The sequence below is a fragment of the Hemicordylus capensis genome, chromosome 4, assembly GCF_027244095.1.
Source record: "Hemicordylus capensis ecotype Gifberg chromosome 4, rHemCap1.1.pri, whole genome shotgun sequence".
Lineage (NCBI taxonomy): Eukaryota > Metazoa > Chordata > Lepidosauria > Squamata > Cordylidae > Hemicordylus > Hemicordylus capensis.
Window position 1 is genome coordinate 65,159,401 of NC_069660.1, and position 15,578 is coordinate 65,174,978.

General features: G+C 41.8%; 1 protein-coding gene across 3 annotated transcripts; it reads right to left on the reverse strand.

The window, feature by feature from the left end:
* Nucleotides 1-758: 758 nt before the first annotated feature.
* LOC128324876 (interleukin-20-like) lies at nt 759-15,147 on the reverse strand. Of its 3 annotated transcripts, XM_053249998.1 has the most exons (8): nt 15,129-15,147; nt 14,810-14,961; nt 8,196-8,354; nt 7,593-7,777; nt 3,983-4,045; nt 3,217-3,369; nt 2,410-2,484; nt 759-1,226 (listed from the first exon to the last, which is right to left on the reverse strand). In XM_053249998.1, the coding sequence occupies exons 4-8, from the start codon at nt 7,752-7,754 to the stop codon at nt 1,146-1,148; spliced, it is 534 nt and encodes a 177-aa protein (XP_053105973.1). In that variant the 5' UTR covers nt 7,755-7,777; nt 8,196-8,354; nt 14,810-14,961; nt 15,129-15,147; the 3' UTR covers nt 759-1,145. The 3 variants fall into 3 exon arrangements, 2 of the variants coding, with proteins under 2 accessions (XP_053105973.1, XP_053105974.1); XM_053249999.1 differs by lacking the exons at nt 14,810-14,961; nt 15,129-15,147 and adding an exon at nt 14,433-14,532; XR_008307140.1 differs by lacking the exons at nt 7,593-7,777; nt 8,196-8,354; nt 14,810-14,961; nt 15,129-15,147 and adding an exon at nt 4,634-4,693.
* Nucleotides 15,148-15,578: the final 431 nt, after the last annotated feature.

Below are 15,578 nucleotides of genomic sequence, written 5' to 3' on the forward strand. Positions count from 1 at the left end.
ATTCATTGTTAAAAATATTGTTCCTTTATTTAGGCAAACATTGACATTATTACAAACATGAGTAGTATTTCTAAAAAATTCAAAATTCAACACAATGTGAATTTAAAAAAATGTGCTTATTCTTAGCTTACAAGAATATGTACCTTGACACTTTGTAGCACCAAATCCTAGTTAAGTTAAATAATTACAACTTTAATAAGTTAAAAACCTCAGTAAATAGGCTTTAAAATATAAATAAAAGAGTAAAAAAATAATACTTATAATAAATAACATTGTACTCTAAAGCAAATTTTATCACAAACGTAATTAAAGAGACAGTCATTCTGCTGTGTCAAACCTACAGAGGCTGAAAAATGTCACTTGAAATGCTAATGCTTTGTGAAATGTTAAATTAGTAAGCTTTGGGCTATAAACAAATAGTATGATTTTTGTCACAGGATCCTCATTTAAATTCCATGGAACTCAGTCAGGCTTCTGCCATTAGTTTATATCGGCAATATGGGCCAAGAAAAAACTGGTAGGGATGTTGCCAGTGCAAATGAGAGATTCTGGTGAAGTTTTCCTGAGCTGTTTTTGGAATTTCAGGAGCTAACATGATACACAGTATTATGACTCCATAACACTGCGAGTGCGCTCCAGTCCAGGACTGCTGTGGACTTCCAAGGCAGCCCTGCCAGTATTCAGGTGGTGGTTGTGGAAGCAGCATTTCTGTAGGTCCCCCCATTGTTGTGAATGAGGAAACTTATAGAAAAGCTGCTTCTGCTACCGCTGCTTCTGAACAGCATTGAGGCTGCCTCAGAAGTCCACAGCAGTCCTGGAGTGCAGTGTTATGGAACTGTTATAACATACATCATGTTAGCCAAGAACTCCTAAATGCCCAACTCAAAAGGAGGGAAGAGTTTCACAAGCTCCTGAAGTCTTTTTTGGCTTAAGTTACCAACTAAGCTAGAAGAGAGTTCCCACCTATTCTAGAAACCTTAGCACAATCGAGAGAGAGATGTCATTACAAGAGCTGTATTACTAAATTGTAAACATGGGCTTTGCAAAATAAATTAAATAAATATCAATATTGTTTAAGTTCTTGAAATGAAAAACCACTTTTTGCCATTTTTAGTGTTCCGTTCAACAGCTTCTCTAATGCAGAGTTAGTTTCTGATGTTTTCCATCCAGGCAAACAAAACATCCATCTCCCCCAGAGCTTTGACTGCTGCAATATTCTTTTCAAGCTGCAAGGAGAAAAGCAGGGGAGAAAGTAGGGTGTTAAAAATGTTCATTACTGAAGAATATTTAAGCAATATGAGGTTGATGGTTGTATGTAAATCCTTTATTTATACAATAAGGATTATTTGCTAGGACTTTTCCAAGTAATTATATGTTGGCTTACAGTTAGATTGCTTTTTAACATTGGCTAACATGATGTACAGTTCTTAGGTTGAACTTGCGGTGCTGCTGCTGCACACCTGGAATTCACGGCACTGCTATAGAGAATGAGTGGTAGTACTACCAACATTACTGTATTTATTCCCATTGTAGTGAATGGGGGGAAAGTACAGCAGTGCTTGTAGTGCTACTGCCAATTCTCTACAGCGATGTCATTGCTTCCAAGGCTGCAGTCAAGTCTGAATGTTCTACTGGAAATCTAAGAACTGCACATAATGCTGGCCAGCACTTATAAAATGACATCTATAATATTTCCAAAGAAATACAGTCATCATAATCTGAGCCATTTTTGGAAGGGCAGTATAGAAACTGAAATAATAATAATATATTAAAGTAATCTACATTAATTAGTAATGGAGTCTCAGAAGGACAAATCATCTTTAATTCCCAAGAAAAGGTGCAAGACTGAACAAAGGCAAAGGGAATCATGAACAGCGATACTTCTCTTCACTGGGAATCCAATGAATACTTGGCATATTCAGTATAATAATTATACTTATTAGTATAAGTATTCACTGGATCACTCCCAGTAAGGTAACATCGTTTTCTTCAAAATAAATATTTTGTTGTAATGTATATGGTGTTATTAAAGTTACCACAAAAACCAAACAGAGAGATATTTTCAATCTCTGCTATTGTACTGACAGTTAAACAGATAAAGCATTGGGAGATAGTTGGATTTGGGCAGAATTATATCAAGGATAAACACTTTTGAAAAGCAGACATAGTTCTGCATTCAGCACTGAACAGGAAGTGACCTGAAAGGTAGGCTCAATATGGCACGGGAAAATCCCAAAATGACATGGTACCTTTGGATTGTGGTGTGGTACCGATGGTGGCCCCACTTGCATTGTCATGAAAATGGGTAAGGGGTCAGTGTGGACTCAAGTTAGGGGTGTGTCTCTTTGTGTTTTATAACAAGAAGAGAATCTTCAATAGCATAGAGGAGAAGTAGACAAGCCAAATTACCTTTTCATACTCCTCCAATACAACTTTATGTCTTCTGTGGGACTCTTCGCCACAGGCACATTTGTTTTGATCATGCTGATTGAAGAAGAAAAACAGAGGAAACATTCATTTAATGAATTTGTATACCGCCCACTTCAGAAAATAAACCAAACCAAAAATGTAAGAGTTAAAACATAAAATGCAGATTGAAATATCCATAGAAACACACCAACTAACTAAAAAGCTTGGCTGAAGAGATGTGTCTTTAGTTGTTTCCTAAATGCCAACAGGGATGGAGCAGCTCTAATTCCAGCACAAAGTGCATTCCACAGTCCTGGGGCAACTACAGAGAAGGCACGCCTTTGAGTTGCCACCAGATGAGCTGGCAGCATCCTCAGATGAACCTCCCCTGAAGATCTTCATATTTAGAACCATTGCATGGAATAATATCAAACTATCCTACATTTGTCTTTGCTTAAATGAAATGTAAGTTTATATAGCAACCCTGGATTCAGAAATCTGCCTCACTTACTCCCAGAAAACTATACCAGTTGCAGGGGAGCAACAGCAAGAGAGAGGGCATTCCCTTACCTCTTGCTTGTGGACTTTCCAGAGGCATCTAGTGGGCAACTGTGTGAAACAGGATGCTAGACTAGATAGGCCTTGGGCCTGATGCAGTAGGGCTGTTCTTATGAAGCTTTTTAATTTGTAAGATGTATTTCCCTTACTATAAGCTTTGGGGGTTCAGGGCCTTTGGATGCACAAAGCACAGGTTCATGGCATTAGAGTCCTATGGCATAAAGAGCCAGAATCAAAAATCATACTTACACACACTCTCAGATTTGTCTTGATGCTGAGGAAGGCATTGGCTAAAGTGCTGGTTTTCCTTCTAAGCATGTTGCTTGTTGCTTCATAGTGCCTGAAAACTCTTTCAACGTAAAACCTCAGCAAGTGACGTAGTAAGCAGCAGCTTTCTGACAGCTAGAAGGAAAAAAAACATGAAACTTTAATGGTAACAATCCATATTTCTTTCAGTTTGATAACTAGACCGGTGGTTTGCTGGGGTGGGTGAGGGGTGGCTGCCGAGGCCTCGTGGCCATTTGGGGGACCAGACCAGGTCCCCAAGGTCTGGAGGTTAATGCACCTCTGAATGACAGAAAGCTTGCAAAAAACTCTTCACAAACAAAGGAACTGGATAAGGTAAGTCACTCTGCACTGTTATTCAAACATCATTTCATATGGCATAAAAGGGTGGAGGGGAGCAGAACTAGGGCAAATCTGAAGTGATTTTAGATCCATGAAAGCAATCTGGATCTAAACAGGCTTAATTAACAGACATGACATGAAAACTTATCTGGATTCTATATATGTATGGTATTAAGATAATGATCACTAAAAGCTTGAAGTGTTTTCTTCCATCCTATAAAAATTGTTCACAAATGGACTCAACTTACATCCTGACTAAATTTACTCAAGCAAGTCATATTGAAATTAAAAAGGACAAGCATGTCAGGATGTTAGCCAATATGTATCTTGACCTTCACAAAATTAGCTGCTCAGAGCACTTGAGTATTTTAAAAGAAGCTGTATTTACCGGGACTTCCAGCAGGACACTTTCCTTCAGTAATACTACCTCAGTCCTGTTATCCTGAGTCTGCTGAAATTAGAAAAAAAGTAAATCATGTGAGAAGAAGAAGAAGAAGAAATGGAAATGGGGGAGGGAGTGTGAAAGATAAGGATCCATACTAGACTTGTGGATACTGTAGCCTGGCACCTAATTCTGCTCACACAATCTCCCACATGATCATTTCTGGGATGTTTGCTGTTGATCAGTGTTCCCTCTAACAGGGATTCCCAGATATTGTTGACTACAATCCCAGAATCCCCAGCCAAAGGCAACTGCAGTTGGGGATGCTGGGAGTTGTAGTGAACAACATCTGGGAATCCCTGTTAGAGGGAACAGTGCCATTAATCCACCAGTCTTGCAGTTCATTATGCTTTTCTCCCCATGCAGCCTTCATTTACTAGGCCTTACATTTACTCTCCATACATATACCCTCCTTATATATGTAAATCTTCACATAGACCCTCCCTCTTCAAATTGGCAAAATGGTACTTGGAGTAGGGAGGTTTCAAGCAGAGGTGTTAATGCGGCAGTAAGAAGAACATGAGCTGCATGGAGTTCCATGGAAACCTGACTTTTTGGGAAAATGTCCCATCCATCTGACAGACAGCAGTCACAAACCTGCTCCCCTGAGAGAGTTAAACTGCCTTCTTTTCACCCAGGGACTTGCAAGTTTTGGCTAAATACACACACACACACACACATTGTGCATCACCTCAGAATTACTTCACTGCCATCAGACCCCTGTAGGCTATTCTAGGGACTGCCCTTAAAGAGAATGCTTAGGAGCATAGAGTAGTGGTTAGAGTGAAGATCTGAGTTCAAATCCCCATTCATCCATGAATGGGCAACTCTGGGCCAGTCATATCTTTCAGCCTAACCTACCTCACAGGGTTGTTGTGAGGATAAAAATAAACATGTACACTGCTCTGAGCTCCTCAGAGGAAAAGAGGGATATAAATGTAATAAATAAATATACCCTATGGCAGAGCTGTGAGCCAAATCCCTGGCTCTCATCCATATCCAGTACACACTTCGGACTCCTCTTCTAACAAGTGATGCTTCTCTTCAAGCATCTCAGCACATAATGGGGATGTCATGGAGCGTGTGGAACTATATCAGCTATAGAGCAGTGATACCACCCAGCTTTTTTCTGGATAGTTCAGAAGTTGAAATTGGCAGTTTCTCATAGTCCCCCACAATTCTGCCATGGGTCAGTAGTGCTGGAAAGACTACAACATCTAGCCTTCCTTGCTTCTAGCAATTTCTGATGTCTCCGTGCCAGGCCACAGGGAGGGGAGGAGGAAGATAAATGTCTTGTCATTTTCATCTTACCACTGTGCTAGTATCATGAGAAAGGTAAGCGGGAGGGCTTGGAGAGGAGGGAAGGCTGTTGGGAATTTCTGGGGAGTTGTGGGAGAGACTGAATCAGATTGTATCCTGCCACATTCCCACTTACATCATTGAAGATGTGGCAGGATTGGAACAGACTCAGAAATGGAGGCAAAAATAAAGAACTTTTTTCCAAGTTGAGGAGAAATAGTGTTTTCTTTCCTACTTCATTTCTGAACCTGATTGAGAAGGGTTCACCCATCACTAGTTTGGAGTTCTTAACTAAAGAAGGTATTTTTGCTGGTAATTTGTGGCTGACCTGCAGTGACTGAAAGAGGGTTGCAGTTGCAGGTCTGCAAGGAGCATTTACTATCCATGTGCTCAGGGGCGTATCTAGGGTAGGGCAGGCAGGGCACGTGCCCCGGGCGCCACTTGAAGGGGACGTCATTTTGTAAAATTATTTTTTTTAAAAAAATGGCTGCCGAAAACAAAATGGCCACCATGCATGCTCAAATGGCCTCTGTGAGGCCCTAGGTCAGGGATGGGGAACCTTGTCACTCCAGCTGTTTTTGGACTACAACTCCCATAATCCCCAGCCACAGAGGCCAATAGCTAGGGATTATGGGAATTGTAGGCCAACATCTGCAGGAGTGCCAAGGTTCCCCATCCCTGCCCTAGGTCATGCCAGGCCTTGCAGAGGCCATTTGAACATGCACGGTGGCCATTTTGTTTTCAGTGGCCATTTTTTAAAAAAAGATTATTTTTAAAAATGGCCACCGCACATGCTCAAATGGTCCCTGCGAGGCCCTAGAGGCCAGTGGGGGAGGGGAATCTTTGCAGACCCTCCCCCCACAGCCTTTAGGAAGCCTCCCAAAGGGGCTATACAGGTAAACATTTTTTTAGAAAAAATTAATATAATATAAGACACTGTACATATATTCAGATTGGCACTATGTACAGAGAATCAGGGCTTGTGAATACTGAGCTGAAGCTTATGAGCTAGGATTGTATTCATTTGCTCTTACTTTGCTTCTTGTGATAAGTGAGTTAAATGTGATATGGCTATTAATGGTGAGTTTGTCTTTGAATCAGTGTGAAATCCTTGGTATTAAGGCCCACTGGGAGTTTCTTGCTCTCTTTCTCTCATTTTAACTGCCTTTAACTGCCTAAAGACTAGAATATATTCCAAGCAGTGACACAGTTGACTCTGCATATCCTTTAATTATTTACAGAGTATCTGGGAAAAGTCCAATTCTCCATTTATTTTTAAAACTTATGTACAATGCATAGTAGAGAATTAGACAGGCACTTCTGTTTAGTTTTCCAAGTACACCTCCACATAGTATTTGGGTATTTCATGAGCCCCAGCATACTGAAATTTTAGTTTTCCAGCCTTTTTTGGTCTGGCTAAGTCCACTGCTAAATAGTTTTTGAAATATTAAAAGATTAACGAGCTTGACTTGTATTTTTGAGCTGATATTATGGTAAAGTTATCTGAAAGATGGGTGTCAGATGTTTGGACAGGGGGCACAATTTCAGTGCTTGCCCTAGGTGCTATTTCCCCTAGATACGTCTCTGCATGCGCTGAAGGCTTCTTGTGTGGTGCACTGGGTGTGAAGGGCGGAATGATTTGCATGTCTCTCTATTCCCTCCAAAAGCCCTTTCCATTTGTATAAGTATCTTCTTCAGGAAGCGCTTTCTCTATTACAGCAGCTGCCCCAACAAAGTGCTTAAGAAATGTTCTCTTCAGCTAGTAGCAATGTCTGACATCCTGACCAACAATATTCCAGTACATCAGTGTTGTGTTCCAGACCAAGGAATCGCCCGTTCCTTCTGCAATTGCTTGCACCACTCGAAAATACATCCTTGTGGCTCAGTAAGTCCTTGAATAATAAATCTAACCTTAACACAATGAGGTCATTCACACAATCAAAAACTGTGTTCTACCCTGGTATGGTAGCTGTGTGTGCTTCCAACTTTTGGTTGTGTGGAAGCAAGGTAAGAGGCAAACCTGGGTAGAAGTGATTGTGTGGAATCAAGGTAGGAGGAAAACCTGGGTAGCATTTCCTCCTACTTGGCTTCCACACAATCACTTCTACCCAGGTTTTCCTCTTACCTTGTTTCCACACAACCAAAAATTGGGAGCACACACAGCTACCAAACCTGGATAGAACACAGTTTTTGGTTGTGTGAATGACCTCCAAGTTTCAGATCAATGAACAGCAGTGCATCTTCAAGCGATACTTACAACAGTTTGTTTGATTGCACCAAAGTAATTTCTTAGTTCCTGGAAAGATACACCACTCAGTTCACATTGGCCAAAGTTAAGGTTTCTACTTTCTGTGGTCACAGTCTTGCCAAAGAGAAATAAAAGGATAACAAGGCAGGAGACAGGGCCCATGTTCATCATTGTTTGATAATCCAAAACCACACCTGTAAAAAGACACAAGTGCTTTAGAGATCTTTTGATTTAGTGGCATAAATTAGTACACTTAAACTGGTAAGCAGTTTTGAAAATCTGGCTTTATAGGAAAAATATTAATTTCTGATATATTAAGTGTTTTTAAATACTGATATATTAAGACACCCACAGTGTTACATTAAAAGGTCATATTCTTGTTTATGAATGTACATGTAAGTTTGTCCTATGGATAATAATTCAATATTCTTCCAAACATCTGCTTTAAGTTGGCGTGAAAATAAATTTAGAGCAGGCTCTCTCTCTCCTCCATATCTGGGTGTGGATAAATAAAACTAAGTCCACATTTCATTTTCTAACTAGTAAGATGAATTAATTTAATAGCCAGTAAAAATATAGCACACTGAGACATCTTGTAATTCCAGTACTTACCTTAGTTACCTGGATGCTGGGAGACTTCGCAGTGATGTTGTGTACTGCTAACTACCTAGCTCTGGTTCCTTATATATATACATGGAAGGCTATTCAGGAAATTTCCTCTGACCTGTCAGGTAATGGCTTGCAGGTGGATAGTCCTCACTCTCAATTTCACTATTTGCATATTTGAAATGTTTCCCAAAAGCAAAAAAAAAAAAAAGCAGAATCATGAGTAAGTAGGGAGTGACATCACAAGGTGAAGTATCTTGAAGAGGCACAAATCATGGGCTCTTGAGCAAGACAAAAGTATTAATTTTTCAAATATTAGTTTTTCAAGGTGTTTCTTTAAAAAAAGGAAAGAGAATTATCAGGGATGTCAGACCTGAAAAATGAATACGAATATTATAGTCATAAAATGGAACTAATATGATTATTTATAAAAGATAAACATTATAATTATACAGCAAGCATTCCTAGCTTTTAAAACTAGATACACTCTTGAGAAATGGAAAGTCTTTGTTGCACATTAGTGCAGTTCTACCTCTTGAATTTAAGAATAAAATTAAAAGCTGTTAGAAATGAGATAGTGGTCATCTTAAATTTAAAATATCCCGATTTAGACAGTTTTAAAGCAACATAAAATACTGAGTAAAATCAGAGTAGTGACAAAATGTAAAGAAACCCCTCTCTCTTATGCCTTGAATGCTTAACTTTGTCCACCAGGCAGCAGGGAAGCAGCTTGCCTAGGGAGCAAGAGGCTGTTAGTTCAAATCCCCACCACTGTGTTTCCCAGACTGTGAGGCTATTCCCACGATCAGGCGAAATCGGGCTAGGGGAATTAACCCGCCAAACTAGCCCTCCCCTTAAACCAGGTTTGCGGAGCAGCCCCTGAAAAGCAGCCCCCCAGCTCGGGGGTCTCTCCAGTATGCTCTACACACTGCACTAGCCCCGAACTCCCCAGCCCCTTCCGGCTTCGTCATGGAGCTGGCAGTCGTGTGGGCGGCCGATCCGACTGCCCAGGGCTTCCTCCCTGCTCATCTGCGGGGAGAGCGAGCTTAGCCTGCTCTCCCCACTTCCCTTTACAAACCAGGTCTCACTGATCAGGAGACCCGGGTCTGTGCCTAGTAAATATATATTTGGAGTCACCTATATTGGGCAGCAGCGATATAGGAAGGTGCTGGAGCCAGATGCTCACTTCAGTGACAACAGCAAAAGGCATCATCTCATACTGGTCAGGAGAAAGACAATGGTAAACCACTCCTGTATTCTACCAAGAAAACCACATGGCTCTGTGGTTGCCAGGAGTTGACACCGACTCAATGGCACAATCTTTCTTTTCCTATGACTTTTCAAAGATGATCAGGCTTGGATTTTGGTGAGTCTTCAGAGAAAATGTTGTGGGATAGCTAGTAGCTGTCAGATATTTTTTTCTTGTTGTTCTTATACTCTGGATGTGGCACAGCAATGGAGTAACCAGATGCCAAGTACTAGCTGAAATTTTAAAATAAGTTCTAGTAAGAACTAATCTGCCTACTTTCCTTTCACTATCTCCACAACTGGACTAAATTTGATCCAAATCAGTTAGGCAGTTCACAAGTTAGCCCACTTGCACTTCAATCATTCATGCGTCTGCCATCTTGAATTTGGATGGATGACATAATCACAAATAATGCATTTGAGGTGTCCCTATGTGTCAAACTTGTCCCTATTTGTCAAACTGTACCAAATTTGGTCCAAATCAGTTCCCACTTTCACCTCAAATGTTCACATGTCTGCCATCTTGAATCAGGGTGGATGACATCATTACAAACAATGCCCTTGAACTGTCCCTATGTGTCCCTGTACCAGTAGCACATTTAGTTCAAATGGGTTAGGCGGTCCACAAGTTAGTTCATTTGTGCCTCAAATGTTTATGCATCCACCATCTTGAATTGGGGTGGAGGACACCATTACAAGCTGTCCCTACAATTGTACCCAATTTGGTTCATATTGGTCCAGGCATTCCAAAGTTGCTAGAAGGAAAAGGGGGGGGACCCCACACACAGGGCCAGTTACTCTCCCCCTGCTAAATGTAAGAGACTCGCCACTTATGATGAAAGAAATGGTTAGAGAAGTGTATTGGACAATCTCTGCATTATTTGTTACAGTTAATTCTGAGATTCTGGATATCTGATGTATCCATCTCATTGCCAGATCATGGAATCTAGGGATGTACACAGAACCGCGGAGGCGCGGTCCAGTGGGGGTGTGTCTCCCTTTAAGGTGGGGTTGCACTTACCCCTCCCACCGCTTTCCCCCCGCCGCGCTCTGTTTCTTTCAAAAGTTTTGGGGGTGAGAGAGTTCCTCTCTGCTGCCCCTGCCACCATCCTTGTCCAGAAAGATGGGAAGTAATGAGCGTGTGTGTGTCTGCTGTTGCATACGCAGCATGTGACGTGTGCGCACGCACGCTCATTACTTATGATATTTCTGGACAAGGATGGGGGCAGGGGTGGCAGAGAGGAACGCTGACATCCCCCAAACCTTCGAAAAAAACAGAGCGCAGCGGGGGGAAAGTGGCGGGAAGGGTAAGTGCAAACCCCGCCGCCCTTAAAGGGAGACACACACCCCCCGCTGGACCGGCCCAATTTTGAACCAGTTCAGAGGCCTCTATAATGGCCTCTGGACCGGTCCGTGCACATCCCTAATGAAATCTACTGTGAATCAGTCAGGATGCCAATCTGTGAGATTGAGGGCCACTTTTATCAGAAGAAGTGTGTAATTCACAAAGAATGAATGGTCCAGTGTGTGTTCGTGCATGTGTGTGTAACGTGGACAAAGTCATTTTGATACATATATTGGAAAGCTAATATGCCCTGGATCTTCCTGGTGTGAATACCAAGAATGAAAAAGCCACTTACAATATCATTCACAAATGATGGGATTATTTTCTGAAACTTTTTGTAGCCTACTTCCTCATAATGTGTTGCAGAAGCTAAAGTGGGTTTTGAAATTTTTATTTGCATTTTGGCAACTAATTATAATTTATTAATAATAATAATTATTATTATTTTATTAATTTAACTTATATACCGCCTGACTCTGAAGGCTCTAGGCAGTTCAAAATCCATAAAAACAACAATGCACAATTTTTAAAAAAACTATTAAAACAACCATGAGTAAAACAATTTTAAAAATTCAAGAATTACTAAAAGCCAGTTTTGGAGTTTTTCTTAAAGTGTCTTAAGGGCTCTTGTAAAGGCGGACAAAGATGTTATGCCACAGATATCTATAGGGCGTGCATTCCACAAGCCCAGGAGTGATAACAGAGAAGGCCCGCTCCCAAATCACTGCTAGGGTTGTGCGAACAGGTTCCATGGTCTGATATTGAACCAACCGCCCGGTTCGGTATTGAACTAAACCCCTCCAGCCGTGTGTGTGTGTGTGTGTGTGTGTGTGTGTGTGTGTGTGTGTGTGTATTGGGGGGGATGTTTCTCAATCTTTTTAAAAAAATTATTTTCTACTCATCCCTTCTGGGGGGCTTCTCTGAGGCCACGGGGGGGGTCTCCGGAGGTTCCCCCTCCCCTCGCCAGCCTCCATTATGCAGCAATTCACTCTGTTTTGGTGGTCTTCAGCCCATTCCAGGCCTCATCCCTTCACGGCGGTCATTTTGGAGCCCACCGCAAATGCCCAATGGGCCCCTGCATGGCCTGAGCCCATTGGGCACGTGCAGAGGCCCCCAAAATGGCCACCATGATGGGTGTGTGGCCTGGAACAGGCCAAAGACTGCCCAAACAAGGAGATTTGCCCAATGGAGACTGGTGAGGGAGGGGGAATCTCTGGAGACCCCCCTCACTGCCTCAGAGAAGCCCCAGAGGGGGTGAGTACACACATACAAAAGGTTTGTGAACCCCCCCCCAAACCAAACATGGGGGGGGATTTGAGACGGTGCAGCCCCAGTCCAGTTTAGGTCTGGCTTGGACTCGAACCGAACCATGCCTGCTGGTTTTGTGCACACCCCTAGTCACCGCCAGATGAGCTGTCTTCTTCCAAAAACACATCAACCAATTGCTGTGCAATATGGGAACATTCGCTTAATTAGTCTTAATATACCATGTTATACTGCAAGGTAACTCTTAGTGAGAGAGATAGGTCTGTTTTATTTCCTGTACAGAGAAAGGTTGTATGGGGAAATCACTCTGCACAGACACACATTGTACCAGTAGTACTGTGGATGCTGTCCACTTCATATTTATGTGTTTGCAAAAACGTTTTGCACATTCAAGATGTAAATGTTTAGACCAAGAATCAGGAGCTCGCACAGCTCCCAACGCTGGGTTGGGCACTTCTCCTACCCAGTTTACCATCTTGTTAACTGCCTTACTATGTAGCAAGGGAATGCCTTACTTGTCCTTTTAATTTCAATGACCACTTTAAGTAATTTTCCTTTATGATAGCCTGTTTTTCATAGGTATTATTAATCTTCTTAGGTGGGCAACAGATAATGCTATATATAAATTGGGGGAGGTAGGTAAAATGGGGGGGGCTGAAAATTTAAATGTTTATACTCCTTTGGTTGTAAGAGGCTTCATGGTTTGGGTTTGGATAACTTCATGGAGGAGAAGTCTATCGATGGCTGCTAGTCTGAGGGCTATAGGCCATCTCCAGCCTCAAAGGCAGGATGCCTCTGAGTACCAGTTGCAGGGGAGTAACAGCAGGAGAGAGGGCATGCCCTCAACACCTACCTGTAGGCTCCCAATGGCATCTGGTGGGCCACTGTGCGAAACAGGATGCTGGACTAGATGGGCCTTGGGCCTGATTCAGCAGGGCTGTTCTGTGTATCCTTTTTGGGTCTGGACACAACAATCCCATTCATGTTTACTCAGAAGGAAGTCCCATTGTGTTCATTAGAACTTACTTCCAGGTAAAAACTTCAAGTTGCAATCCTATGAGCACTTAGCTGGGAGTAAGTGTGCATATATCTGAGTAAAGGTGCATAGGATAGCACTAAGTTTCATAAGGTCATTTTTACATATGCTACTTTCAGGTTGTAGTTTGATCCCATTTTGTTTAGTTTTGAATATGTAATATTTTTCTTGAAAAAATATTAGTATTTATGTTTTATTATAAGAAACAGTTTATTATTGTTCTATGTGTTTTTGGAAGGCAACAAAATCCAGCTGCAGTTTTTCATCATAACATTTCAGCAATTTTAAGACAGTTCTCTGATGAAAAGTCATTAGCTTGAAATGAGTTGGGATTTATACTACAGATATCAATAAGTATGTCTCTTGCACCTTTTGGACTGTTTTCTGGCAAGCTGGATTTCAGGAATTTCCCCTGAGCCTGTGTCTGATTTCCTGTGTTTCAGATGCAGGTGCTTTCCAATGTGTTACACCAATATCTTATTAGACAATTAGAATGGAGCTTCCCTCAGGGAAGTTGTGACACCCTGGCATCATTTAGTACAGCTCCAACTGCAAGATGCTACAGTGACTCTTCCCTCCAGACAATCTAGTTTTCCCTGCCTCCCCATTTTGGAATGCCCAAATAAGTCCTGCCTTTGTTCCCCCAGAATGTCTCTAGATGAAATTGCCTGTAAACTGGGCAATAAAGGAGATGTAAGTTTGGGGCGGTATAAAAATATGTAAAACAAAATAAATTAAATAAGAACACCTCCTTTTTGGTTGTTTGATTCTATAATTCACAGCATGACATAAATTGGGGTGGGGTACAGGAGTGACATGCATTCGGCTAGATTTATAATGTACTCCATCTCAAATATTCAAAGCAGGTATCAATTAAAAGCAACACCACTGGAGTGAAATGAAATTCCAGTGACAGATAGTGGAGTCAAAACATGACCCCTTTCAATACCATTCGGCACTTTCCCCCTTGACTTCATAGCAAGGTTGACCCTATCCACATCCCACAGGGAAAGATTTAGCTCAGTGGAAGAGCATGTGGTTTACATGCAAAAGGTTCCAGAGTCAATACTTGGCATTTCCAGATAGAGTGAAGAAATATTACCATCTGAAACCCAGAAGAGCCATTATCGGTCAGTGTAGGGAATACTGGGCTAGATAGACCAATGGTCTGACTCAGTATAAGGCAGCTTCCTATGTTACCTGTTCTTATGCTGCACATTATTCCAGTATTGGGTAACTTTTGCACTACAACTTCCATCATCCCCAGCCACAATGGCCAAAGGCTGGGGATGATGGAAGTTGTTGTCCAAGAATAAGACATTACCCAAGACTGCATTATGCCACTTACTATTGCTCTTCTCAGATGAGCTCCTTCTTCCCTCCAAGGCCAATTCTCCTTCCTTAACACATATCCTTCATTATCCCTGGCAAGGAATCTTGGCTTGTCCAATCCCATTCTTACTCCTTCAGTTCCCACCTTACGGGGGGGGGGGTTACCTTTGTAATCCATGCTTACTGAGCAGTCACAGCTCTCCTTTAACCCCTGTCTTACCATCTTACAACCTATCTTAAGCCCCTCCAGAACAACATAATCACATGTCATTGTATCAGGGATGACTAGTTTGGGGGAGCAGAGGGATATCAGAAAAGGTTATTAGGGGAGCAAAGAGTTTGCTATACATTAAATACTTACAGAGATAACATAATTAATATTGGTTTATTTACCTTATTAATAAAGCCTACTTGACATTTTCAGACATATTCAGAAAATGGGCCAGGTTTCTCTTAGCAAATACTGTTGTTGTTTTCTATTAGGCCAAGCCTCTCAGTCTGCTTTCCATGCTTGTCTTCTCTTCCTGTCCCAGTGGGAGCAAAGACTGGGGTGCGGAGAAAGACACTATCAGGGCAGCTGAAATCTGCAGGGGAGACAACCCTGCACGGGCACATCCCACCACACCTGATCTCAACTAGCCCAGCCCCTGGCCATGAAGGAAGCTAAGGGATTAGTCGAGCCCCTGGCAGCCTGTTGGAGTCTTCTACCTACCTGTGTATATACTTGCTTCTGCTGTTTGTTCTGGAGTAGAGAGTGAATGAATGAGGCTTCTTTAAACAAGTAAGGCCATTTAAAGTAATTAATTAAAGTTATAGGACCATAATATACTATGATTGTATTGTCTGAAACATTGTTGTAAAGCTCCAGTTTTGTGGATGAGGGACCAAAGAGGGAGTGGGAAATATTGTTGGGCCAACACCTGCTACCCCAAGCTAACCCTTGGAGTCATGAGTTGTATGTAGACTCTCCTGCTAAGCAATACCTTTGCAGTCTAGTACCAATTATCAGAAAGAAAGCGCTGGCCTTGATTCACCCCATGCAGCCACCATGGAAAATGAAAGAGACAAGAGAGCAATTTTCAATTTGTTGCCACTCCATCAACTTCACAATAAAAGCGGAACACTTTGGTTTTGCTTGTGTGGCCGGTATAATATTTTGAGA

What these genes read in the sequence shown, in the direction of transcription:
- LOC128324876 (XM_053249998.1), bottom strand. Translation starts at nt 7,754, where the DNA reads ATGATGAACATGGGCCCTGTCTCCTGCCTTGTTATCCTTTTATTTCTC. An exon ending in GTGTCCTGCTGGAAGTCCCG is followed by an intron (nt 3,370 to 3,982) that starts GTAAATACAGCT and finishes TTTTCCTTCTAG; the next exon opens with CTGTCAGAAAGCTGCTGCTT. An exon ending in TATTGGAGGAGTATGAAAAG is followed by an intron (nt 1,227 to 2,409) that starts GTAATTTGGCTT and finishes TTCTCCTTGCAG; the next exon opens with CTTGAAAAGAATATTGCAGC.